Here is a 26,021-nt window from a genome sequence, read left to right on the forward strand (position 1 = left end):
GATGAAAAGTCACTTTACTGAGTACTGTCACTTTGCCGCCATTCCAGCTTATCATGTGATTATTCGATTTTTTTTTTTTGTGAAGACATGCATCATCATCATCAATATTATTATTATTATTATTATTATTATTGTTGTTTTTAATGAATAAAATTTGCATAATTTTGGCCGTTGGTCACTTCCGTTCTTGAACAACTAATGTGTCACAGGATTTGCCGTGTTCAGCCGGTGTGAACGAGCCGCCGAGCAGCTGTTTGTCTCGCCAGGTTTCTGCTGCATCCGATAGGAATCAAACAGGCCTGAAGGATGTTTGGCTTTTAATCGAATCACAACATAAATAAATGAGACACTGAAACACCATTAACAATGACCAAAGAAACAAATCCACTGTCTGAGTGCCTAGAAAAGCGCTTTGTAAATGCAATCCATCATCATTACCATGATGTATATAATGATGGTTTATGGAATAAACTCAACAATTCTATTTTTTTTTTTTTGTCTGACGACAAGCAGCTAATAATAAATACATAAGTGTGAACAATGGCACTGATTAGTTGGTCTAAAGAAAAGCAGACAGCGGTGGTGGAGATGCTGCAAGGAAGAATAACAATAATCTGTCGATGTCCATTATGACTGGAGGAGTCTGGTCTGGAGATGAAGAGGACAAAGTGTCATTGAACCAGACCTAGTCAAGACTCAGCCAAACACTACAATGACGGATAATAATGGAAAAGAATCCAGCTGCTGCCGTTTTACACTCTGTTTGTGACACCCAGAGTGACCCTTATTCCTAGGTAATTTATTTATTTAGAAACAAACTTGAATTAAAAAAAAAAAAAAAAAGATACTGGCCCTTTTTTGTCGTTTTTTTTTCCAGTTTGTTCTGTGATTTCTTTGTGATTTATCACATTTTTTTAGGAATGGCAGAACAGTTGCACATGCGCATTTAAATGTAAAGTTCCCATTGAGTTCACTGTTAAAGATTACAGCGCGTTTTTGTTAAGAGCCACTGTTGTTGCGTAGTCAGCTTGTGATATTATTTTTTGCGTTTGTCGTTTTTTTGTGTGCAGATCTTTCTTTTACCAGTAGGTGGCGACGTGGCGAGGCAGCTTTGAGTGTGGGACATCGGCTCGGAGAAGAAGAAGACGACGAGGCGCCATAAGGGGAAGTGCCGCAGTGTGCGCCGTTCGTTCCTGTCGCACACCGTTGTAAACTGGCTTTTTTTTTTTAATGATCTAGGACTGAGAACGCCGATTTGCTTTTTTAAAATTTCTATTAGGGGAGTCGTAGAATGGCCACTGGTGAGTAAACACAGCCGCCGTTAGACCGTCGTTCTATCCGTTTTTTTCCGGGTTTCTTTCCTGGTGCACGAAAGTGGGTCAGTTAGCACCGATGCTAGGATTCCACCGCGAGGCCAGAGGGGTTGGGCCCCGACTATTTCATGAAGCGTTCACGTAACCAGGGGGGATATTTGACGAGCTGATCTCGTACAAGTTCACTTTGTAGTTTGGGCTTAAGATTTGTACATCAACGACTGAATGCGGGCCTGATTTTGACCTCGGCGCCGCGGTGTTTCTGTACCACCGGAAAGTGTTAACGGCCTGAGCGGCCCTCAGTTAGCCTAGCCTAGCCTAGCCCGGGGGGTGGGGGGTTGCCTTGTGCACATGAACGCGTCTTTGTTTACGGCCATGCAGTTAGTTTTGTGAAACAATGGGAGACGGATTTCCCTCCTTGGGACAAACTGTTTCGAATTACCATGTGTTGTTAGTAAAACGTCCTCGCTTCGATACACAACCCTTTGCCGGTTTAGAGGAATTGCGGTCAAATTTTCCCGTGTTTCGCTCCAGGTTTTAGTCCGAACCCGGGGCTAAATTGACCGCCATTTTTAGTGGCTTCCGTGACGGCGGAATATTTCAAACGCTCGAACTGTCTTACGGGTTAAACCAGTTGTACACCGCGAACGGCTCCTTTGACGTGGTTTTAGTGCTGTTTCCTCCCCTTATTATACTGCGGTTTCTAATGTTTGCCCTTTGCTCGTTGCAGATCAAGGGTACGGTGGCTCACAAAGGTAACGCAGACGGACAGTCTTATGGATAACTTGCAATTCTGCTACATCCTCAACATTGTGTAACAAAATGTTGTTAACGTGTCCGGTTTTGTTTTTTTTCTCCACGTGTCTGCAGCTACGGGTCGTACAGTAGTGGCCAGCAGAGTGGACAGGTAAGAATCTGAGCCCGGCACTGTCCATGAGTTGAGTGCCTGTGCCTCTCTAACGAAGTAATGTGTTCCAGGGGTCATATGGTCAAGGAAACGGTGGTGCTGGCTCTTATGGAGGACAGAGTTACCCTGGTTATGGGCAGCAAAATGTGACAACAGGTAATGTATGGTTTAAATAATTAATAACCAATTGGTCGGTGGTGATTGAATCATATGAGCACTAAAAAATAAAATAAAAAAACATTTGTAAGGTATAAAGAGAAAAAGAAAAGAAGATTCATTCCTATCTCTGCTTTTTGTAACAAATTGGTTGCATTCTATCATTTTTGGTGAAGTTGAGTTTGGACACACCTTCTCATGCAATGTGTTTTATCTGTCTGCACTGCAGATAGGTACTGAAGACATCAAATATATGAGCAAGATATGTCATTATGCAGCAGAGAAAAACACGCTTAAAAACTTTAAATATGCTTTTTATGAAAGGTGACCATTTTGAAGAATTTAAATATAAAACGCGTTTGAGTTATTTTACACTTTTATTGTGTACAATAACACAATAAAAGAACGAACTGCAGTCAGTAGTCATGAGAATGAAAGAAAAGACATGAAATTCCGAGGGCGTCCAAACTTTTGACTGGGAGTGTATATGAAGTTAATGATGGTTGCCTTTGCGAAATTGGAAGTCATTCTGTGCCTCGGTAAACAATTAATGGTCACATGGATAGAAGTGATGGACAAGTTATGCGAATGCATAAAATGAAATTCCTAAATCAGATTCTAATATTATTTGGTGCATATTTTTCTGTCTTTTCATCACTCTGCTGACAGAAGGACACAGCCAGTCTCAGCCGCAAAGCTACAACTACGGGGCTCAGGAGTCGTCTGGGTGAGTCACAATAGAATAGAATGCCTTTATTAATCCCACAGTGGGCAAATTGCTGCAATTACAGGAACTGTATAGTGTAAAAAAAAAAAAAAAAGATGGAAAATTACATTAATTAAAAAAAAATCAGACAATTAAAAATAAAATATTTGGAGGGTATGAAAGGGAAAAAATGTCTTGTTCATTATGTGGAGCCCCTTGAAATCTACTACGGTCTTTGGTCTGCAGAATTAGTGTCTCATTTGAGGAAAACATGTCTGATAGCCCAGTTTTTGCCATCTGTATTAAACCACATAGATGATGTGACTTCTAACGTCTGAGCCAACCGCCTGGCATCCACCTTCATCTCAAGCATGTTTTAAAATTCACTCATCTGATGCATTTGAATGTTTCTTCACCTCTGTCTTGAAGGTACGGGGAGAAGACGTCTTACGGCCAGCAGAGCTCCTACGGGGCCCAAAGCCAGCCGGGCGAGGGCTACGGCCAGCAGAGCTCGTACAGCGGCCAGGGAGGGGAGAGCTACAGCCAGCGCGGGTCCTACGGTGGCCAGGGACAAGGCGGAGACTCGTATGGGCAGCAGAGCGCCTACAGCGGCCAGGGACAAGGCGGAGACTCGTATGGGCAGCAGAGTTCCTACGGCAGCCAGGGAGGAAGTGGAGGAGGAGGAAGCGGAGGAGGAGGAGGAGGAGCAGCAGCAGCAGGAGGAGGAGGAGGAGGCTACAGCCGGTGGAGCGACGGTACTTGGAGTGACGATGTCTCAACTATGGCTGCATCCGTTTTTTAAACATACACGCACTACTAGCCAAAGTCTGGACGCATCCTATGAATTGAATGTCTTTTCTTTCATTCTCATGACTGTTGACATTGCAGTTTCTCATTGAAGGCATCAGAACTGCGCATGAACACACATTCAGTTATTTGACACTTTTGTTTCCTACATAATTCTAACACATTTTATATTTAAATTCTTCAAAATGGTCACCTTGAATAAAAAGCATGTTTATAGTTATTTAACCTGTTTTTCTTAGCTGCATAATGACATATATCTTGCTTATATATTTGATGTCTTCAGTGTCTGCAGTGTAGAAAGTTGATAAAAAAAATATATATATATATATATTGCATGAGGTGTGTCCAAACTTTTGACCGGTAGTGCATTAAAATGATTTAATGATCGAAAGAGCGTTTCGGTATTAACGCTCAAATGGACCAAAGCTGTCACTCACTAATCACTACTGTAACGTGCACATTTACCCACAGGTTCGCTAGCATTTGCTAAGCGAGATGAACGTACGAAAAAACATTTTATGCACGTCGTCATTGAACAAATGACGGGCGTCGATTAAAAACTGAAGATATGCCGGCTTCGGCTGTGAGACGGCGTATCAACGATGTTTCTCTCTCTCTCTCTGTCTGTCTGCAGCTGACGGTGGCAGCGGTCAGGGCGGCAGGTTCGGACGGGACCAGGGCGACGGTGGCGGCGGCTACCGAGGCCGGGGCCGGGGCAGCTACGACCGCAGTGACCGTGGCAGCAGCGGTGGCGGCGGCGGCTACGACCGCAGTGGTGGCTACGACCGCGGCAGCAGAGGTGGACCTCCTGGTATGGGGTAAGTCGCATTGTGCCACTGCCCCCCCCTGACGTACCTCAATGTGCTGTGGAACACGATGTACGAGCGTGTCACTCTGTAGCTGCGCCGCTTCACCTGCAGGGGGTCCCTTTGCACCTGGCATTAACATTGTGTGTTGTGGCGAGGTCATAGGTCGCGGGTGTATCTGCCCTGCCTGTTGACCTTCTCAGTTCAGACCAAATGTGGCCTCGAAATTCAGGCGTGACCTTCTACTGCTTCTCCTCCTTCCTCCTCTCCTATGCCTTCTTCTCCTTCTACCTCTTTTTCTTCCTCCTCTCCTTCCTCTTCCTCCTCCTCCAGTACTCGCCATAGTGTGGAGGCTCTCTTCCACCTGCAGTCGCCCCGCTCACACCTGCTATTCACTGGACTCCTGTGTTCACTGCTGTGATGGATTGTGTGGTTGAACTCCTAAAAACACCCTCTTAATGCCAGGTGTGACAGAGGCCATCAACTCAGGACCGTCCACATGGTGCTTCTGATCCCCAGACCTTAACACACACACACACACACACACACTGGCTTTAATATGATCAGTCTTTTACTAAAGAGCAGCATCTGGTCTTCCTTGGTATGGACCTCCTATATGCATACGTGGTGGGTTTAGGAAGGAGGTTTGCGTGGATTGTGGTCAATAAACAAATCACCAAAGACCCGGTGACTCCAACCGGGCAGGTTTTTGTTCCCACGGTGACAAATGAACCAGACGGTGACTTTGAAAAAGAGAACGTGCTGACATTATCAACACACTGGAAGGAAGAGTGGCACACGCAACTCAATCTGTCGCTGATCACTTTGCAACCAGGTTCAGTGAACTTTGCCCCAGGAAGTCGGACCTCAGCAGTAAAACCTTTGTCCTGGCTGAACTTTTTTTCTCTCGAGTCGTTGGGTTTGTGCGTCCGATGCTGCTGCGCTCCCCAAACTCCACGACGTGGTCAAAGATCCAAAAACGTATTTATTACGAAAAGGAAGCAACCAATCAAAAAGGTCGCCGCCCCCGCGCTCCCCCCTCCACTCAGCTCTCAGTCGACGTTGATTTATGTGCAACGTTGGGTGTTTCTCAAAGCCGAGATCGCGGCCCACACGTGGTTGCTTGCTGAAGCGACCGGTTCTGACATCAGAGCGTCGCCTCGCTGCTGCTCCAGGGTTCCTGTCAGGAGCGCAGCAAGAGGACGGCTGGGTGGGGTCGCGCTTTGCCATCATCGCTGCAGTGTCTTTATGTATTTCATTGGGCAATCGAGGCAGTATATCAACTGGTGTCCACTAGGTGGCAGTATTGCGCCAAGAGCAAACGTCAGGCAGGCAGGAGCATTTCCTGACCTGTCCTGGAGGTGGCGCCCCTGAGGGAGTCGACCTCCCAGCTCAGGGGTTGGCAAACTGCGGCCCGCTGCCAAACCATGAAGAAATTAATTAATTAAGATATTAATAGTGATAAAGTCGTAAAATAGCTGCATTTCGTTTATTTTTTGCAGTGTTTTCAGAGTCCTTTCAGTAAAGAGCTCAACACCGTGACGCCTTCAAAGACAGAGTTTGCTGGAACTTTGCTTTGGTTCATTTTCAATCAATGACATTAAAGCAACATGTTGTCCACACATCCCACAAGATCATTTCCCCCACTGCCAGGTGGCTCAACCCAAACCCCCCACCCCCGTCACATTTTACAACCCACTGTGTCCACAGCAGTCACAGTTAGCCCCGCCCCCGGTCCTGCGGTGACCTTGAGAAACGCCCTCGGGAACGCCACTGTCGCTCCAGTCAGTCAGTCGCCGAGTTTGATGTTCTCACAGCGTTCTCCTCCATGTCTTACACGCTGCACCTCACCAGATGCCCCTATCCGTCCTCCACCCCCCGTCCCACCCCCCACCCCACCCCTCCCACCTGGAGCCGACTCGTTCCAGCCGCCCGGCAGGTTTCAACATCACAAAAAGGGGAAAAAAAACAAAGTGTTGTGTATTTGCCGAACGGTCGACATGTGTGTTGTGTTAACATGGATCTACATTTTATATACCGCAGGTGTTCAGAGTGGTTGCTCTAAAAGGTGGTGGACCTCAGTTACAGGAAGCTCGTAAACACTCTGACGGGACCAAACTCACTCGCTCCACTTCCTGCTTCATCCGTTGGACTCTAAAAAAATATATATATATATATATATATATATATATATATATATATATATATATATATATATATATGTATATGTATATGTATATATATATATATATATATATATGTATATATATATAAACCTTAAGTCAGTCCTGTGCTGCTCTTTTTTTTTTATTTCCCAGCCTCATTGTTTCTAATCTGGCCCCCTACACTCCCATTGAAAAGGACTAAACAGCACAAACCAGTCCTGTGTAAATTGCTGACGCGCCGTCGTCGTCGTCTCCACCGCCTCGTCTGCCGGATCGTCTGCTCCACCGAGTCCCTCGAGAAAAAAAAAAAGTACCAAGTCCTGTTCTAACTCATTGCTGGTGTGAGACATTCCCACTGTAGCGGCCACAGTGCACGTGGCAGGAGCGCGTACTGACGCCAATGTAGCGGAGCGTTGAGCTCTCTCTGTCTCTCAAAGGAAAAGCCATCATATCTCCAATTTTCCCTCTGCAGAGGTGGTGACCGTGGTGGCTACAAAAATTACGGTGGTAAGTGACGAGCATCAGAATTGTGTCGGTTGGGGGAAAAAGGAAAAAAAAAAACAAGTTAGAAAATAGGGGAGGTTTTTTTTGTTTTTTGTTTTTGTTTTTTTTGGTTCATGTCCAGATCCAACAAAAAAGGAACTCTGCCTTTTCTTTCTTAGCGGTAAAATACCAGAGATACGGTAAAACAAGCTGGAGCCTGAGCTGTAAGATAATAATGGTACTTTTTTTGTTTATTTTTTTATTATTTCTATTCTTTTCTTTTCTTTTGCATGAAGACCAGGGACGTATAATACGGATAAGTGAGAGAAAAAAATAAGAGAATTCCGCTGTTCCAGTGTCCAACGGAAACCTTGTGTAAAACCCGGATACGTTTTTGTTTTTGCTGCTGCTGCTGCTGCTGCTGCTCCTCATTTGTGGGTGAAAGCATCGAGAGAGTGGGGTTAAAAAAAATAAAAAGAAGGGAAGGTAAAAGGAGAGAGAGGTAAAAAAGAAACAGGAAGAAGAATGTTGGAGGTGTTGCGAGGTGTTGGAGTGTGTGGTGCACAGCCGTACGGAGAAGCCTCACCAGGGAGGGAGCCGCTAAAACACTAAAACGTGGACTTTTTGGCTTGGTTAGGAGTTTGAGAGTCTGGTGGATTTTATTTTTTTTGTTGTTGCTGCTGCTGTTGAAGTTCCAGGTGGTGGCGCTGTGCTCAAAGCCTCTCCTCCCCCCTCCCTCTCGTGTTTTTCAGCCTCTCGAGACTACGGCTCCAGGGATGAACCAGGTGAGTCATGTGACCCTGGAAGCGCGTCGAAGGTTCGAGTCGAGGTCAACCAAGTAGGATGACCGAGACCGCAAAGTGCCTTCAGACATCTTCTCTAAATGTCCTGTCCTCCTCCTCCTCCTCTTCATCCACAGCCTCAGGGGAGCAGGACAACTCGGACAACAACACCATCTTCGTGGAAGGCCTGGGCGAAGACGTCACTGCTGACGAAGTGGGAGAATACTTCAAGCAGATCGGCATCATCAAGGTAGTTCAACCTGCTGGTCATCTTCATCCTCCTCTTCCTCCCCATTATCTTCATCCTCCTCCTCTTCCCCCATTATCTTCATCCTCCTCCTCTTCCCCCATTATCATCATCTTCATCCTCCTCCTCTTCCCCCATCATCTTCATCCTCTTCCCCCATCATCTTCATCCTCTTCCCCCTTCATCTTCATCCTCATCCTCTTCCCCTTCATCTTCATCCTCATCCTCTTCCCCCTTCATCTTCATCCTCTTCCCCCATCATCTTCATCCTCATCCTCTTCCCCCTTCATCTTCATCCTCCTCCTCTTCCCCCATCATCTTCATCCTCTTCTTACCCCATCATCATCCTCCTCCTCTTCCTCCAGCAGCGTCTCAGTGTCTTTGTCTCCCCTCAGGTGAACAAGAAGACGGGTCAGTCCATGATCCACCTGTTCTCTGACCGGGACTCCGGGAAGCCCAAAGGAGAGGCCACCGTGTCATTTGACGACCCGCCCTCCGCCAAGGCGGCCATCGATTGGTTCAACGGTATGAACGCCTGTTCCCCGCCCTCCCCCCACCCGCTTCCCACTATCAGCCAATGAGCTGCCGGCTCCAGCCGCTCTGCTGTCTGTCCGTCTGTCCGCCCCGCAGGTAAAGAGTTCAACGGGAAGCCCATCAAAGTCTCCTTCGCCACCCGGAGGCCCGAGTTCGCCCAGCGGGGAGGTCGTGGAGGTCGAGGAGGTGGGTGCAGGTCACATGGTCCAGTACGGCGGCGAGCTTGAGGTCACATGACCTCAGCGCTCTCTCCCTCTCCCCCTCACCCTCCCTCCCTCTTGCCAGGTGGTTTCCGTGGTCGCGGTGGAGGCGGACCCAACTTTGACATCAAGGGCGGAGACTGGCCCTGCCCCAACAGGTGCGTCTGATTGGTTGGAGCGGGCTGGAGGTGATGTCTGATTGGTTCTGGCCACCGACCTCACTCACGCTGCCTTTTCTGCTCTCCAGCTCGTGCGGCAACATGAACTTCGCTCGACGACAAGAGTGCAACAAGTGCGGCGCGCCCAAACCAGGAGACAGCGGCGGCTTCGGAGGCGGTGAGCAAAAAAAAAATTCTTTTTTAAAAAAAGTAAAAAAAAAAAAAAAAAAAAAATGTAATGGTGTGTATGGGTGTATATAATTTGGCTTGATTTATTATTTTTATGTTAATCGGTCTTGAACTGCTGGCTTTTTGCAGATCGCGGCGGCAGAGGAGGCTTCGGCGGCGGCGACAGGGGAGGCGGCTTCCGAGGCCGCGGAGGATTCCGTGGCGGAGACCGCGGCGGCTACGGCGGAGGAGGAGGAGGAGGATACGGCGGCGGCGGCGGCTACAAAATGGGAGGAAGGTCGGTATCTTTGGCTGCAACGCCGTTAGCGTCCACCAGATGGTGCCACTCCACAATTATGACATAAATACAAATATATGTACACACACACCCACACTGCTAACAGTTTGTGCAATTTGAAAGCACTAAGAGTTCTATTGTTCATGATTTCATCATTCTTTTTTTTTTATTGCTTTAGTAGTTTACTATACGTAGCTTTTACCTGTTTTATTGCATTTGTTTTATCTATTGTAGTTTGTCCGTGCCTGGGCTCGTCCATTTAACACGTCAGCGAGCTGTAGCAGCATACAAGTCACTTCTAATGTATTGGGTCCAAAGTATTTGCATAGCAATGAAATTCTCGCAGAAATATCAGATTTTTTTTTTTTGTTGACGTGAGAATCTCATTTTGTGGCTCTGGAATTCCAAGCAAAAGAAACTCTGCCTTGTTTGTTTTTCTTTTCTTTTTTTTATTACCAGCCAGCGGATCGAAGTCCGCGGGTGTGTTAGTGTGTTCTCGTCGTCCATCTGCAGGTTGTGTTGCGTGTTTCAGGGGGTATTTTTCTCCCTGCAGAGAGGGACGAAGACGATGACGGCAGCTGCGTTTCCAAGACAGTTTTTCGCAAAATAAAAGCGATATTTCTAAAAAAAAAAAAAAAAATTGACAAACTACAGTTGCGATTTTAGGTGTTTCAGTTTAATGGTGTGAAGTGCATAAGTCGTAATTCTGGTAAAATTTTGTTTGCTGTCAAGAATGATGCTCACATTTTTCTCTACTTGCATAAAAAAAAAAAGATTCCGTCTCCTCCTCCGTCCAATCATAACGCGCCATTTTCATTTGACGTGAACTGGTCACGTGACCCCGTGCGTCACGTCCGTTGGCGTGTAAATGTGAAAAAAGTGTTTCCATGACACCTTTGCGATATTCCGGCTTGTGGCTTTGTCTGAAAATCCACCTCATTAGAGCCCCTGTTTCTCCTCCCACAGGGGCGAGCGCAGAGACGACCGAAGGGAGCGACCGTACTGAGAGCCGACCCCCCCCGGTGGGCTGGGGTCATCACATCCTGAGGAATGGGGGGGAGGGGGCGTGTCCACACTGACGTCCAATGTCTGGGTGGGGGGGGGAGGGGTCTTTTCTACAGTTTTTTGTTTTGTTTTGTTTCTCTGTTTTATTTTTTCTTTGTACATCTTTTTAATTTCCCCACTCAGATTCTAGTTGCAGCTGTGTCAGGTAGTGTCTGGATCCTGTTTTTCTTTTTTTGTAAGGATGATTAAAAAGTTTTACTTGTTTTTTTTTTCTTCCCCAAAAATGATATTAAAAACTGGTCTTTTCTGTGCTCGCAGTCGTCCAATCGTCAACTTCTTTAGCGCTCCTGTTCAAGTTGAGCTGCTCGGATAACAGCTACAGCACCGCCTCACCCCACCCCCACCTCCCCTGGTGGGCGTGGACTCACTGTGGGCGACCCTGAGTTGGCCTTCAAGCCACGCCCCCTCGCACATTGCCTATACAGTGATGGGAATTCTGGCTCTTAAGAGAACTGATTCCTTTGGCTTGGCTCACTAAAATTGCTGGTGGCTATTTTTGCTCCCAAGCACCTCCTTGGATATTTTTTTTGTTGTTGTTGCTTATTTTATTTTATGACCTAATGGTGTTCTAAGATAAATGACTGAACGTTCATGATATCAACAATATTAAAGGTGTATATTTATAATTTTACAACATGGAACACGGCACTGTAAGTATACAAGTATACAAACAAAACGTCACAACAAGATGAAAACAAAGCAGCATTCAGCAAAAAAAAAAACTATTTTTTTTTCATTTCTCTCGCACAAAGCCTGCTTAAACTCGTTCTAAACTACTAATTTCGTGACTGGATGGATGTAAGATTTACACACACACACGCACACATATATATATATTTTTAAATGACAAAGCACTTCTCATAAACTCGTAAACCCCTAAGTGCTACAGATAAAAACAAAATAAAGGAAAAACTGTTGTGTAAATGTGGATCATCGACCCGTTTTCCGGTTCGGCACAAGAAACTGCTCTCAATCAGGAGCCAGCTCTCTTCGTTCACTTCAAAGAGCCGGCTCTTTGAACCGGTTCGTTGGCGAACGTCCTATCACTATGCCAGTAGTAGTAGTAGTGGCGGCGGCGGAGGTCCTCTGACCGGGCAGAGTCCACGCTGGGAGCGGCGCCCTGAATCCTCCCGGGAATGAGTCTCCGACCTACGGGCAGCAGCAGCTCCGCAGCCCGGCTCGGCATGACAGAAGCAACAGCAGTGTGGATCCTGGCTGTCGGTGTCTTCCTCCTGGGGATCGCCGCTGGATCCCCGCCGGTCCTGGAGCCTCAGGTATCTTGACAGCGCGTCGGTGCTGCTGGAGCCCCGACCTGAACCGAACCGCGGGGACGGGTCCGGGTTGTTGTGTGTTCAATGTTGTGCTTCTGCCAGTTTTATCTGCAGGAATTGCGATTTCATTTACATTTGTGATGATCTGATGGTTGTTGCTGCTGCTGTTCTCAAGTTCTCACAAACAGGACACGCAGCAGACCGATTTATTATTGTTTTTTTTTGTTTGTTTTTTTAACTTTGTCATTATTCATCAAATTTCAGCTTTTTTGTTTATTTTGTTATTCGGGAGAGAGGGGGGGGTTAAAAAAAAATGGAGCTTATATTGCTGCCGACTCTCCGCCGGAAGTCACACAGTTGTGTGGTAGTTTTATTACGTGTGTATTTGATCACCGCGTTCGTTTCACTGTCACGAGCAGCTTCCTGCTTAGTCAGTGGTCAAATCAAATCACTTCTTGCTTCCTGTTGGCGCCTGACGGGCAGCATCTGTCTGAACATGAACCTGACACACACACACACACACACACACACCGGATCGTTCCTAAATGGACACGGCTCGTCACGATCCCAGCAACAACTACAAACACCTGTTGTGTAGTTGTTATTGTTGTTGCCGGCAGGCTGTTTGTTGGTCGCAACTTCTCTCCCCCCGCCCGGCACGTCAGCATCACATGAAACTGTCATCGCTGGGAGTTCCCGGCCGCCGCCTGGGGGCGCTCTCAGGGGTGGTCCAGGTCTGCCACAGAATCATCTTCACATTTTTCCCCTTATTAAATTTCACCCGGCGGGGTGTGTGTGTGTGTGTGTGTGTGTGTGTGTGTGTGTGTGTGTGTGTGTGTGTGTGTGTGTGTGTGTGTGTGTTGGAAGCGGGCGCCTGGGGGGACTTTCTTTAGTGATGCGCACAGTTTGGCGGTATGTGGACATGTCGTATTGTGTTGTTGTCGTGATGATTGCAGGTGTTCCTGGAGAAGTTTGGCTACCTCCTCCAGCGGGAACACCTCCACCTCCAGCACCAGGCTGAGGAGCTGCAGGAGGCCATCAGGTAAGGAAGGCGTGACTGTACCAGGGGTGTCAAGCACACAGTGGGGCCAAAATCTAAAATGTGGACAAAGTCGATGGCCAACACTGATAGTCATTGAACAAAATCTCTGTGTGTGCTTGACCTTTGACCCCTGTCCTATTCTGTCCCCTCTGCAGCAGCTTCCAGCGGCTCTCCAGGCTGCCCGTCACCGGCCGGCTGGACAGCGCCACCCTGAGGCAGATGTCGGAGCCGCGCTGCGGAGTGTCGGACGAGGGCAGCCAGCAGCTCTGGGATCAGAGGGTCCGGCTGGTCTTCAGCGGGAGGATGAGGAGGAGCAGCAGGAGGCGTCGCTCAGCTGCACGAGGTAACTTCATCCTCCAGCCACTAGAGGAGCTGCAGTCTCAGCACGACGCTGTGTGTGTGCGTGTGTGTTGGAGGCAGGCACCTGGAAGGACTTTCTGTATGATTTGTAGTTTGCCGTTACAAGGACATCTTGTGTGTCCTGTGTGTGTGTGTGTGTGTGTGTGTGTATGTGAATGTGTATGTGTATGTGTGTGTGTTGGAGGCAGGCACCTGGGAGGACTTTCTGTATGATTTGTACAATTTGCCGTTACAAGGACATGTTGTGTGTGTGTCCTCTCCAGCGTGATGGAACATGGTAGAAGATGCTGCAAGCAGTTGCAGTGTCTTTTGGGGACATAATTACACTGCAGGCCAAATTTGGCCCACGAGCCAGAGTTGGACACCTATGCCCGACTGGGAATCTCACTCTTCAGCTGCCCCCCTGTCCTGACTCCTCCCTCCTCCCTCCTGCATTCCTCCTTGTAACTGACGAGCTTGGCTAACGATCATTCATTGGAATGTAGCTGCCGCCCCTTCATGTCTGTACCTGAGAGTTCCCCCCTGGCAAACACTGACTGACTGACTGACTGGATTTAATGTGATGGATGATGTTTGCACTGCATGCTGGTTATTTGACTGATTGCAGCCTGATCCTGATGATCACAAACAGCTGTGTCGTTATTCAGAGGTTTTGCTGTGTGACTGTGCTGTCAGCTGACCTCTGACCTCTGGCCGCCACCATCACCGCTACTGGGTGTTTCTGTTTGTGTGTGACCTCACGACTTGACTGAGGCCGAACACCTGAAATCACCATGTTTCAGAAGAACCTTCAGTCTCACGTCCAATCAGGACGTTTGCTCTGGAGGTCTGAGAGTGTGCGTCAGCAAACAGCGAACGCCTCGTCACCCAGGTGACAGCCAACGCCTCTTCCTCTGCGCCCTGATTGGTCAGCTAGTCGCTCCGAGCGGCTCAGAATGTGGAGTGTGTTTCACCTGCACTTCCTGCCTGCCACATGTGGCTTATCGTGCTAGCGCGAGGCAGCAGCAGCTGTGGGAGCTCAGCTACGCCTCCAGCACTGATAGCACTGATTGCGTGTGAACGTCGCTGGAGAAGGTTGTGGGAGCTGACGACCTTGACAGACTTTGACCTATAGCCGACATTGCAGCAGCCCGCAGGCAGATAGAAGCTGTGTGTGTGTGTGTGTGTGTGTGTCTGTGTGTGTGTGTGTGTGTGTATGTATGTGTGTGTGTGTGTGTGTCTGTGTCTATCCATGGAAACACACAGAGGTTTTTACAGTCTCAGCTGATTTGATGGACATCCAGCTGGATTCAGTTGTATTTTGGGAATTATTTTACATTTTGCACCTGGTCACCTTTTTTCCTAGAAACCTAGTTACCAGTCACTATTCACCTGGTTAACTGGTCTTCTAGTCACCTGTTCACTGGTCTCCTACCCACCTAGTCAGCTGGTCTGCTAGTCACCTGGTCTCCTAGTCACCTGGTCACTGTTCAGCAGGTTCAGAGTTGCTACATGATTTACTGGTGCAGCTTTGACTCTGTTCAGCAGACTGAACCTCCACAAACAATCACTGCTGCTATCACATGATCTGGGCCACATCCTTGTGGCTGCGATAACCTCACCCCTCACCCCCCCCACCTCCACCCCTGACGCCGCCACCGCTGCTATAGGGGGCAGTGCGCTAAATGCTTCCATCAGGGACAGCGGGGAATGTCTGGTGTCCGACTTCCTGCTTCTCTGCCGTCCTGCGGGACCTCAGCGGTGGTCTGGAGAATACACACACACACACACACACACACACACACACACATGCACACACATACCATCGCCTTTAAAGAACTGCCCCTTGCACAGGCTGGGTGTGGCGCCCTCTCTGGTTGAAACACTGCTGTAGATGTCATGAAAAAAATTTAAAAGGTGAATCAAATGAATGGATTTGATGATTGACCTTCCTGACAGGCAGCCAGGTGAGCTACAGTAGGCCTGTGTGTGTGTGTGTGTGTGTGTGTGTGTGTGTGTGTGTGTGTGTGTGTGTGTGTGGCAACGAGCAGCAGTCGCAACACAAACACATTGTTTACAGCGCGACAGTGAGTCTGACTCACAACTGAGTGCGAGTCAGTTCTCACTGTGCAAACACACTGATGTCATCGTCCAACCCTCCCAGTATCGTTCCATCCATCAGGGGGCGCAGTGGCGCTCTGGAGACTGTGTGGTGTGACTGTAGTGTGTCTAGTGTGTGTTTGTGTGCTGTGGTGTGTAGCACAGTGTGTCTGGTTTGTAGATTTCATCACTCACAGCTCTCACTGCCACACACAACCTGTGTGTGTGTGTGTGTTGTGTGTGTGTGTGTGTTTGCAGACCTCCCACTCACATTCTGCCCAAACACACATCAACCGCAACTTTAAATATTTTGACAACAGTCAGTGTGTTTGGGACAATTTGGGAGTATTTATCTGATGTGTGTGTGTGTGTGTGTGTGTGTGTGTGTGTGTGTGTGTGTGTGTGTGTGTGTGTTCGTGTGTGTGCGTGTGTGTGCGTGCGTATGCAAGCCTCCCCAACTGATCCTTATTGTTGTGAATTTTAATCCATTAGGCAACACTTTGATTAGTTTTTGATTAATCTTGGTTTATTTGTAATTGGTTGATATTGAATGACTGACTGATTTTGATCAATCAGTCAATATAATATGATTCAATATCACTATCACTATAAAAAAAAAATACAAGTACATGACTAAATGCATAACCATGATTAATGGTCTCTGTTGGCAGTTTTGGCAGTTTCATGTGCTGTACGGCGTAAGCCACAGTGCCCCCGACAGGCCGGGACCAGTACTGCAAATAGAGGAGGTGACTTTTCACACCTCCACCGCTGTTACTGTTTTTTTTACCCGCTTTTTCCCTCCAAACATTTTGCTTCCAGCTGAGAAATGGTACAAGCGTCATCTGACCTACCGCATCGTCAACTGGCCACGCCTCCTCCCGCTGGCCGCTGTGCGATTGGCTGTCGGCGCCGCCTTCCAGCTGTGGAGCAACGTGTCGGGCCTGGTGTTCCTGGAGGCCCCCGGAGGCCCCGCCGACATCCGCCTGGCTTTCTACGAGGGCGACCACAACGACGGCACCAGCAACGCCTTCGACGGGCCGGGTCAGCCAATCACGGCCAAGTTAGCCTGCAGAGCGTCCTGAACTGCTTCCTTACAGCTGAATTTAAGAATATTAAGAATTTAAGATTATAATATTTACATATACATGAACATGTACATGTAAATATATACACATATATAGATATGTATAGATTGATAGAAAGATGGTCTCTATCCATCTACAATCAGCAATAGATACTTAGCAATAGAAAATTAACAATAGATACTGTCTAGCAATCTATCCAACTAAAATGAGCAATTATTTTATGACTAGTTGAAGAGTTTTTAGTTGTTGATTATTTTAATTATAAATCATGAATTAACAATTTTTATAAAAAATAAAAAAAAAGAGAACAAATGAGGAAGTAGAACTTTGAAGAACTGACAAACTAATAAAACAGGTGCCAAAAAAAAAATAACAGGAAAACTTTATTGATAAAAAATTTGCTGTTGCTGCTGTGGCTGTTATTGACCAAGTTGTTGACTGAACGCAGGCCTCTGATTGGCTCTCGGGCTCCCCCAGGTGGAACGCTGGCCCACGCCTTCCTGCCCCGCCGCGGCGAGGCCCATTTCGACCGGGCCGAGCGCTGGTCCCTCGACGGCCACAAGGGGCACAACCTCTTTCTGGTGGCAGCCCACGAAGTGGGCCACACGCTGGGCCTGCAGCATTCGCCCGTCCGCCACGCCCTCATGTCGCCCTACTACCGCCGCAGCCGCCGCCGCCTGCTGCTCAGCTGGGACGACGTGGTGGCCGTGCAGCAGCTGTACGGTGAGGAGGCCACGCCCATCTCCATCAAGAAAACCTATATTAATTAAAAAGAAATAAAGAAATAAAATATTTATAGGGTACGAAAGGAAAATAAAACAAACAAGACATCTTACATCTTATGGACAGTGTGTGTGTGTGTGTGTGTGTGTGTGTGTGTGTGGAATGGAATATAATAGAATTTAATGTTTTTATTATTCCAACATTGGAGATATTTACACAATTACAGCAGCAATATTGTGCAAAGAGAAGAAAAATTACATTAATTAAAAAATAAAGAAACAAAATGAAAGGAAAGGAAAAAGAAACAAACAAGATATTTACATCTTATGGACAGTGTGTGTGTGTGTGTGTGTGTGTGTGTGTGTGTGTGTGTGTGTGTGTGTGTGTGTGTGTGTGTGTGTGTGTGTTTCCGTCCCATTAAAGCAGGACTGTTGAGCAGTTCAAACTTCTCCGCGTCCCTCTGATTTTTATCCACCTTCTTCCTAAATGTTTGTTCGTCCTGAGTATGTTTATTCCCCGTCATTTTCTTATTTCCTGTCTGGAGGTTGTTTACTTCCTGTCCACCACGGGCACTTCCTGTCGGTGGTGGTTTGATGGAGAAGTTTCTCTTCTGTGCTGGAACCGTCGACACTGACGCAGCAGCACCCCCTGTCTGTCACCTCCAGGTAAACCAGCGGGAGACGGACCGGTGCGGCTGCCGGCTCCCGTCCTGCAGGTGGTGCTGCAGCAGCTGGAGGTGCCGGAAGTCCAGGGAGAAGGTCCGCAGTACTGCCAGGGCGTCTTCGATGCCGTGACCGCCGGTGAGCCAGAGATGAGACGCACACGGTCCACGTTCTTTTCACCTCCCATCCTGATTCTTCAATCTGGAAATCTGCCGATGCTTTCGATACCTGAGCTCTGTTTGCTTCAAAGGTCCAGTGTGTAAAATGAAAATATGGCCTGATTTTGATTTTTACATTGGTAAAAGCTTACTGCCCACAAAAACAATAAATCTATGCATGCAGTACAATAAAAATATTTTGGTTTTACTGCCCATAGTTTTTATATATGTATATATCTATGTATATGTATTTATGTATATATATATTTATATGTAGCTATTTATTTGTCTGTCTGTCCGTCCCCAGACCAGAACCAGACGGTGCTGGTGTTCCGCGGCGGCCTCTTCTGGACCGTGTCCCCTGCTGGGACTGCCAGCCACCCGTTGCCCCTCCAGCAGCGCTGGCCACGCTTACCGGCCGCCATTGAAGCCGCCGCCTTCTCGCCACCGGACAGCAATTGGTTCTTCAAAGGTGCTGTGCTGGCTGCATCTAGGGAGGGGAGGGACATATGTATATACATCTATATATATATATATATATATATGTGTGTGTATATATATATATATATATATATATATATATATATATATATATATATATATATATATATATACATATATATATATATATATATGTGTGTGTGTGTGTGTGTGTGTGTATATATGTATATATATATATATACATATATGTGTATATATATACACACATACATATATATATATATATATATTTGTGGGTAGGAAAACCAAATGTATAACCAAAATGCACTTCCCATCATGCACCTGTCCAGTTGACTCCTGTGTGTGTGTGTGTTGCAGGGAAGCGGGTGTGGCGCTACAGCAGCGGTGGCCGCCTGGACCCGGGCTTCCCTCGGCCCAGCAGCCAGCTGGGCCTCCCGCACCACCCTGACTCGGCCTTCTACTATCCCTCGCTGGGCAACATGGTGGTGCTGAAGGGCTCGCGCTACTGGCTGCTGAATCTGGGCGCCTTGCGGGGGGAGCCCTACTACCCCCGCAGGCTGGCCGACTGGGCCGGCGTGCCGCCCGGCACCAACGGCGCCCTCACCCGACCCGACGGCCGCCTCTACCTGTTCAGGGAGCAACACTACTGGAAGTTCGACCCCATGGAGCTGCGGGTCACCGGGGAGGGTCACTGGGCCACCAAGCTCGACTGGACCGGCTGCGGGGGCGGGAGTGAGTCGGTTCAGAGAGCAGACTCTTCGCAGTGAACAAAGGTTCAAGTTTGGTTCAGTTTGTGAGCTGATGATGATGATGATGTGATGATGGGAATGAACATGATGATGGTGGTGATGATCTCAGTGCAGCAGCAGCAGCAGCTCCAACATCCAGAGACTGAAGGTGATGTGAGCAGTTGCAGGTGTTGGTCCAGTTGGTCCAACATCACCAGAAGCTCTCATGAAGGGCTTCCTGAATCTTCAATTTTTCCTTTTCATTGGAACAGAGCCAGACAGTGAGGTGACAGTAGTAACGAGTCCAACAGGTTGAAACAGACATAGTAATGGATGGTGGTGCAGCAGGTTGCTGGTTCAAATCTCAAATCTCAATCTCATGACTTTGATTTTTAAAGTTAGAGAGAGAGTGAGAGAGAGAGAGAGAGAGACAGGAAACTTGGACTGTCAATCAAGTTGTTGGTTTGACTCTGGACTTTTCAAAAAAATAAAAGATTCCAGTCTGAAGCCCGTTCATGGGAAGAAAGATCATATGTCTAAATGATGACACAGTGAGATAAACAATTGTGTAATTCAGAACACAAAAAACAATTTATTTGTCCCAGTACATTACTGTACATTATTATTTATTTCATATATTTTTTCAGAAGTGAATTTTATAAGTGTATGATGCTTTCAGTAAAACTTGAATTTGATTAAAATAACTGTCTTTACTTCCTCACCTCTCCGGGCATCTCTGTGTTGCAATAACCCTTCTGACCGATTCAAAACACTGACGGAAATCAGATTTGTTGCTTCACAAAGAGAAAATTATAGACAAATAAAATAACAAAATATAGCAGTAAAACGTTGTTTTATTCGCATTAAGTTTCATTAGCTTGGAGGTCTGTGGTGACAGTGCAGCCCAAATTGTTGAGCAGGTCATGGGAAGGTTGGGGTTGAGTTGGGTTTGGAGTTGGGGTGCAGAGGTGTTGGTGAGCTTGAGGTGTCAAGTGGAAAACACCTCTGCTGGTTCCTGCATCAACAGTGACTGGACTTTGTCCTCATTAGAACTTCTGCAGCTGCAGCATCAGATTTCTGCTGAAAACCATGACTGCACGCTGATGGCTTTTGTCAATATTTGATCATGTTCAGATTTTGCTTTCTTTCACTTTTCACTTTTTTTTAATTTTTTTATTTCTTGCTATGCTGTTATGGTACAGTCTCTACTACCTCAGAACGTTCCTCCCAGTGAGTTTCAAAGAACTCGGAGTTCAAAAAATTTGATCTGAAAGTTTGCAGAGTTCAAGTGCAGAAGAAGAGAGAAACAACTCCAACCTCTAAACACTAGAGAGCAGACACGAGCATTGCAGACTTTTATTGTTCAACAGCAAAAATAAAATCACGGTCTGACTGGTGAACAGAATCAGCTCACATGCAGGCAGATATCAACACTGCCCCCTGTGGTCACCGTGAGCAATGGCAGGCAGGAACAGGCAGGAGTGTCGGCTTGTGATGTCACAAAGGGGAAGTCAGTGGAGAGGAATCAGACCTCACTTGTTCTCCACTTTTTGTCATCTCATCAAAAACATTTTAGCCAGTGTTTATCTAATATAGAAAATGTATCGTCCAATCAGCTGCCAGCAGGACGGCGTCTGTGTCTTCACACATTATGACATCCAGTGTGGAGTTAAAAGATACACACACACTTACAGTTACACAATCACATTACACACGCACGTGTGTGTATGTGCGTGACAGTTCAGTCTCTCGGAGGCCCGGTTGGAACTGTGGCGCCACCTGCTGGCAGGAGCCTCAGCCCAGACTGTCAGCACAGAGGCACTTTGTTAACCCCTCCACTAGGAGGCAGCACCACCACCACCACCGGCTACATGTTGCTGAGGCTCTGTGCGGCGTTCAACGACCTCCTGCCCGACAGCTTCCTGAGCAGCGAGTCCCGGAAGTGGCGGCACATGAGGAAGTAGATGACGGGGTCCAGGCAGACGTTGAGCGCAGACAGGAAGAGCGTGGCCTCCTTCAGCTGGAAGAGCAGGAAGCGGGCGTCGCGGCTGAACTCCGCCGCCGGCATCTGGCTCAGAGTGTAGGGCACGCGTGTCACGTGGTACGGCACGAAGCAGAGCGCGAAGACCAGCACGAGGCTGGCGATGCTGCGGCCCGAGCGCCGGCTGGCCATGCTGCCCTGCTGCGGCCGCAGGCGGCGGCCGGAGCGGTAGACGCGGCGGGCGATGGAGGCGTAGCAGAAGGTGAGCAGCAGCAGCGTCAGCCAGAAGAGCGCCACGTTGAAGAGGGCCGTCACGCGGTGCCACTGCACGCCCAGCGGCGTCTTCAGCTGCATGCAGTGGCGCGAGCTCTCCCGGTTGGCCGGCAGGCTGGTCAGCAGCACGTTGGGCAGCACGCAGAGCAGCAGGAAGCTCCAGGTGAAGAGGGCCAGCAGGCGGGCCACGCCCACTCCTCGCAGCCTGGGGGAGGGGCCGCCGGAGGAGGGGGGCGGGGCGGAGCCGTGGCGGACCACCTTGACGTAGCGGTCGAGGCTGATGAGGCCCATGAAGACGATGCCCACATACATGGACGAGTAGAAGAGCACGGCCACGTAGCGGCACATGGCCACACGGAGGCGCCAGCCGCCCAGCTCCAGCTCCGCCGCCAGCCGGAAGGGGTAAGTGGCGCTCATGAGCAGGTCTGCCACCACCATGTTCTTCAGGTAGACCACCAGGCCCGAGTCGCTGGGCACCCGGAAGAAGATGCAGGCAGCGGCGCCATTCAGAGCCGCCCCGGCCACGCCCACCAGGAAGTAGAGCGGCGGCAGGACGTGGAGAGTGAAGACGCTGCTGAGGTCCGATTGGTTGGAGGGCAGGTGGGAGGAGTTAAAGAGGTCCATTACCTGGAGACCGACGGAAATAAAGGAAAAGCACAGTTACAAATAAACCTGAGAAACTTTAACCACTTCCTGTCACACACACACACACACACACACACACACACACACACACACACACACACACAGCTGCACCGCCAGAATGCAAAAATGAAAGTGCACCTTGTGTAGTTTATAATAGAAAAAGGATTCAGTGTGTCCGGCGGATGGACACACCTCCAAGTCCAAGGCCATGGTTCTCGACAAGAAGAGGGTCTCTCCACCGACCTGAAAAAGTCGGTGGAGAGACCCTGCCACAGGAGGAGGAGTTCAAATATCCCGGGGTCTTGTTCACAAGTGAGGGAAAGCCCGGGCCGCGAGATCGACTGGCGGATCGGTGCGGCGTCTGCAGTGATGCGTTCGCTGTACCAATCTGTCGCAGTGAAGACAGAGCTAAGCCGAGAGGCGGAGCTCTCGATTTACCGGTGGATCTACGTTCCCACCCTCACCGATGGTCAAGAGCTTTGGGTAATGACCGAAAGAAGTAGATTACGGATGCAAGCGGCCAAAATGGGTTTCCTCCGTAGGGTGGCTGGGCACACCTTGAGGGACAGGGTGAGGAGCTGGGTCACCCGGGAGGAGCTTGGAGTAGAGCCGCTGCTCCTCCACAACGAGAAGAGCCAGCTGAGGTGTCTCAGGCCTCCTGGACGCCTCCCTATGGAGGCGTTCCGGGCATGTCCCACCGGGAGGAGACCCCGAGGAAGATCCAGGACATGCTGGAGGTACTAGGCCTCTCGGCTGGCCTGGGAACGCCATGGGGTCCCACCGGATGAGCTGGAGGAGGTGACTGGGACCAAGGAGGTCTGGGTGTCTTTGCTGCTACTGCTGCTACCCAACTCCAGATAATGGAGATTGATGATGGATGGATAAAGATGGATGGATGGATCAGTGTGTCCGGTAGCGAAGGTGCAGCCAAAGCCCCCCGGGTACCAGGTGGAGTCGACGCTCAGCTCCACAAGAGTATGTCACTGTATCACGACAGAGGCTCCGCTGACGATGGTGATGACTCTGCAGTCTGGCTGGAGGCTCCGACCAAACGGACGGTTACCAGAGAAGAACTTCTGCTTTCAGTCTGCAGGGTTGGAGCTGGCACAGGAAGTGAGGCGAGGACCTTGTGGTTGAAGGGCGGAGGCAGATCACATGACTGCCAGCCAAGATACCTCCAGGTTAAAAATGATTGGTGAAATCGACCCTCCGACCACAGGGGGCGCCGCAGCAACCCGGTCCACGCTGACAGGAGAGAGTGGGTGGAGGGGAGGGACAGACCTCCCAGAGCTGAACGAGTCTCCTGATTGGTCACTTGGCGGCAAGCAGACAACAACACTATTGACTGTGACCAGCGCCACCTGCTGTCTAGTGAGCGCTCATCACTATAGATTACATTCAGACTGAACGTGACATAAACTAAACACTTAAAAAATTCAATAATAATAATAATAATAATAATAATAATAATAATAACGAAAACATAACATCAAGCATCATGTGGATAACTGTAAATAATCAAACTGTTCATGATAACATGTAAATATCTTGGTTTTTTTGCCTTTATTATTATTTACACTACTTTTTGTTGCTATAATTAGCTATATTTTGCAACGTGGGATTGATAGAGGAGTTCTATTCTATTGTATTCTATCCTAAAAGGCAAACAAGGAACGCAAACAGGATCAGGTGAGCAATGTCCTGAATGGCGCCCCCTACTGCCTAACCAGGAAACCTCCAGAACCAAAGTTGTCCCTCTGATTTGTCTTGGGTTTCACGCTGAGCCTGAGACCTCAGACTGTCTCTGAGCTGCAGCGCTTTCTAAACAAGCAGCTGCTGTCAATCGCCGCTTCATTTTTGATTGAGTCGATTTCCACCATGATGTCACGTGTGATGTCACTCACCACAGAAGAAGACCGTCCCGTCCGGACGCTGCTGATCCTCAGAGGAGCTCTGCCTGGTCTGACGCCGCCGGTGCTGAGGTTCAGAGTGGGAGCGCCGCTGCACAGTGGGCGGGGCTATCTCACTTCCTCTCTCACGCGTCCACTCTTCCTGTCATCACTATCGTCTGAGGTGTGAGGCCACGCCTTCTCCTGTCACCAGAACAGCTGACTCCATACTGGTCCGTCTGACTGACTGTCAACAGGACGTGTTCCACACCGTCTGTCCTACTGTCCCCAGTCCTCCCACTTTTGGACACACACACACACACACACACACACCCGGTGCAACCTTCTTCTTGTGCTGATCTAACACTGCCTTGCAGAAGCAGCAGTAAGAACAGCTCGATGACATTACACCACACGTTACTTTGGTAGCACACATACTAAAATAGGAACGATAGAGACAAGCTTGGCATGGCCCTGGTGCAAATTCATAAAGTGTTCCTTATTTTTAAGGTATGAGTGAAAGAAAACCTTGTCTTCAAAAAAGAGAAACATTCAGAAACAGCAGCAACTCTCTTCCAGTTGTGTTTGTGTGTGTGTGTGTGTGTGTCTTCCCGTGCAATGGAACCAGTTGGAGCTTCAATGGTAGAGCTTAGAGAGACAAAAACTTAACCACAGAAATGATGGTCTGCTGACTCAATTTCTGTCTCTCTTTCTCTCTCTCACACACACACACACACACACACACACACACACACACACACACACACACACACACACACACACACACACACACACACACACACACACACACACTAATGCAAACAGGATGTTAACTAGTTTGGTCACATGTGGAGAAAACAGCAGCCGCCTCCTGTACTAACATGGTGCTAATTCCAGCTTCACCTGGGGGAGGCTTTGATCACAGGGACAGGCAGACAGACAGGCAGACAGACAGGCAGACAGACAGACAGACAGACACAGTATCGCACGAGTCAACGTTGTCGTGCTCGTCTGTCTCGACAGTAAAAGTCACAGTTCACCAAACCTGCTGGTGGTCAGTGTGAGAGCCACCTAGAGGTCAGACGGTGACGCCAGTGGTTTAGTCTAGTTTATTCTCGTGGGTGGGCTTTGATTCTCCCCCCTCTCAGCCTCAGTACACATCTGTCCAGCAGCAGCTGCTTCAAAACAACACTAAACCAGAACCATCGTCAGGCTCAGTAAAAAAAAAAAAGAAAAAAAAAAGAAAGAAAGTTTCAGAAATCAAGTAAAACAAATGGTGCCGACACAAATAGATTCTCTGAGGCGGCACTAAAGCAACAGCTGAACACATCAGAAAGTAAAACATCCTTTTAATGACAATTTTAAACAGGAAAGTGAGCATTTTTAACGGTTGTACCATCATTCCGGACCTTTTCTATTGGTTATACGGCGTAAAGCTCTGCATCACGTAGAGACGACACCACTGCGTGACACTGCAGTGGAATTCAGACGCAGCCTTTTCGCGCTTCAGTGTACAATTACAGACAGTGAAGTAGTTCTACTGGGTTACTTTACTTACACGTCCGGGAGCAGAGGACACGTGCGGTTGTCGCCCGCCCACCACCGCCGCCCCCTGCAGCTGCTTGTTGATGTTGCAGTTCACAGACGTGGCTGGAGCTGCTGCCTGCCGTGGAGACAATAGGAGGATGAGGAGCGCCTGCTGGGAGGAGGATGAGCCGAGGAAGCACCGGCCACCGCCGCCGCAGCAGCAGCACTGACAGCAGGGGGCTCTCCGCCCAGCCTCACATCTTCCTTCAGCTCAGCGGGTGCCCAACTGGTGGGTCACAACCTACTTTTAGGCCCCCTGTGGTCAGAACAAAATTCTG

General features: G+C 48.5%; 3 protein-coding genes across 9 annotated transcripts; 2 read left to right on the plus strand and 1 right to left on the minus strand.

Annotated features, from left to right (window-relative positions):
- Positions 1-1,142: 1,142 nt before the first annotated feature.
- taf15 (TAF15 RNA polymerase II, TATA box binding protein (TBP)-associated factor) lies at positions 1,143-11,046 on the plus strand. Of its 4 annotated transcripts, none has more exons than XM_076014990.1 (17): positions 1,143-1,301; positions 2,044-2,068; positions 2,184-2,220; positions 2,292-2,376; positions 3,046-3,103; positions 3,512-3,753; positions 3,784-3,837; positions 4,524-4,707; positions 7,333-7,367; positions 8,096-8,128; positions 8,263-8,375; positions 8,768-8,897; positions 9,003-9,092; positions 9,192-9,264; positions 9,354-9,442; positions 9,583-9,730; positions 10,697-11,046. In XM_076014990.1, the coding sequence occupies exons 1-17, from the start codon at positions 1,292-1,294 to the stop codon at positions 10,734-10,736; spliced, it is 1,446 nt and encodes a 481-aa protein (XP_075871105.1). In that variant the 5' UTR covers positions 1,143-1,291; the 3' UTR covers positions 10,737-11,046. The 4 variants fall into 4 exon arrangements, with proteins under 4 accessions (XP_075871105.1, XP_075871106.1, XP_075871107.1 ...); XM_076014991.1 differs by having other exon boundaries at positions 3,787-3,837; XM_076014992.1 differs by having other exon boundaries at positions 3,790-3,837.
- Positions 11,047-11,792: 746 nt separating this feature from the next.
- On the plus strand, positions 11,793-20,271 carry mmp28 (matrix metallopeptidase 28). The gene is made up of 8 exons (XM_076014986.1): positions 11,793-12,069; positions 13,023-13,108; positions 13,264-13,451; positions 16,370-16,591; positions 17,113-17,358; positions 18,024-18,158; positions 18,486-18,650; positions 18,998-20,271. The coding sequence occupies exons 1-8, from the start codon at positions 11,932-11,934 to the stop codon at positions 19,405-19,407; spliced, it is 1,590 nt and encodes a 529-aa protein (XP_075871101.1). The 5' UTR covers positions 11,793-11,931; the 3' UTR covers positions 19,408-20,271.
- A 439-nt stretch (positions 20,272-20,710) lies between these two features.
- On the minus strand, positions 20,711-25,991 carry LOC142880983 (P2Y purinoceptor 14). 4 transcript variants are annotated; one of them, XM_076014999.1, is made up of 2 exons: positions 25,711-25,991; positions 20,711-22,249 (listed from the first exon to the last, which is right to left on the minus strand). In XM_076014999.1, the coding sequence occupies exon 2, from the start codon at positions 22,244-22,246 to the stop codon at positions 21,236-21,238; it is 1,011 nt and encodes a 336-aa protein (XP_075871114.1). In that variant the 5' UTR covers positions 22,247-22,249; positions 25,711-25,991; the 3' UTR covers positions 20,711-21,235. The 4 variants fall into 4 exon arrangements, with proteins under 4 accessions (XP_075871114.1, XP_075871115.1, XP_075871113.1 ...); XM_076015000.1 differs by having other exon boundaries at positions 25,715-25,807; XM_076014998.1 differs by lacking the exon at positions 25,711-25,991 and adding an exon at positions 24,172-25,130.
- Positions 25,992-26,021: the final 30 nt, after the last annotated feature.

The sequence above is a fragment of the Nelusetta ayraudi genome, unplaced genomic scaffold (assembly GCF_046127955.1).
Source record: "Nelusetta ayraudi isolate G7.1 ecotype Tasmania unplaced genomic scaffold, CSIRO-AGI_Nayr_v1 ptg000175l, whole genome shotgun sequence".
NCBI classification, from domain to species: domain Eukaryota; kingdom Metazoa; phylum Chordata; class Actinopteri; order Tetraodontiformes; family Monacanthidae; genus Nelusetta; species Nelusetta ayraudi.

Bases quoted from the DNA above. Each gene is read 5' to 3' on its own strand.
- taf15 (XM_076014989.1), top strand. The intron at 3,104-3,511 runs GTGAGTCACAAT...TCTGTCTTGAAG, and splicing joins GGGGCTCAGGAGTCGTCTGG to GTACGGGGAGAAGACGTCTT. The intron at 9,265-9,353 runs GTGCGTCTGATT...TCTGCTCTCCAG, and splicing joins GACTGGCCCTGCCCCAACAG to CTCGTGCGGCAACATGAACT.
- mmp28 (XM_076014986.1), top strand. From the start codon at position 11,932: ATGAGTCTCCGACCTACGGGCAGCAGCAGCTCCGCAGCCCGGCTCGGC. The intron at 13,452-16,369 runs GTAACTTCATCC...TTTTGCTTCCAG, and splicing joins GCGTCGCTCAGCTGCACGAG to CTGAGAAATGGTACAAGCGT. The intron at 18,651-18,997 runs GTGCTGTGCTGG...TGTGTGTTGCAG, and splicing joins CAGCAATTGGTTCTTCAAAG to GGAAGCGGGTGTGGCGCTAC.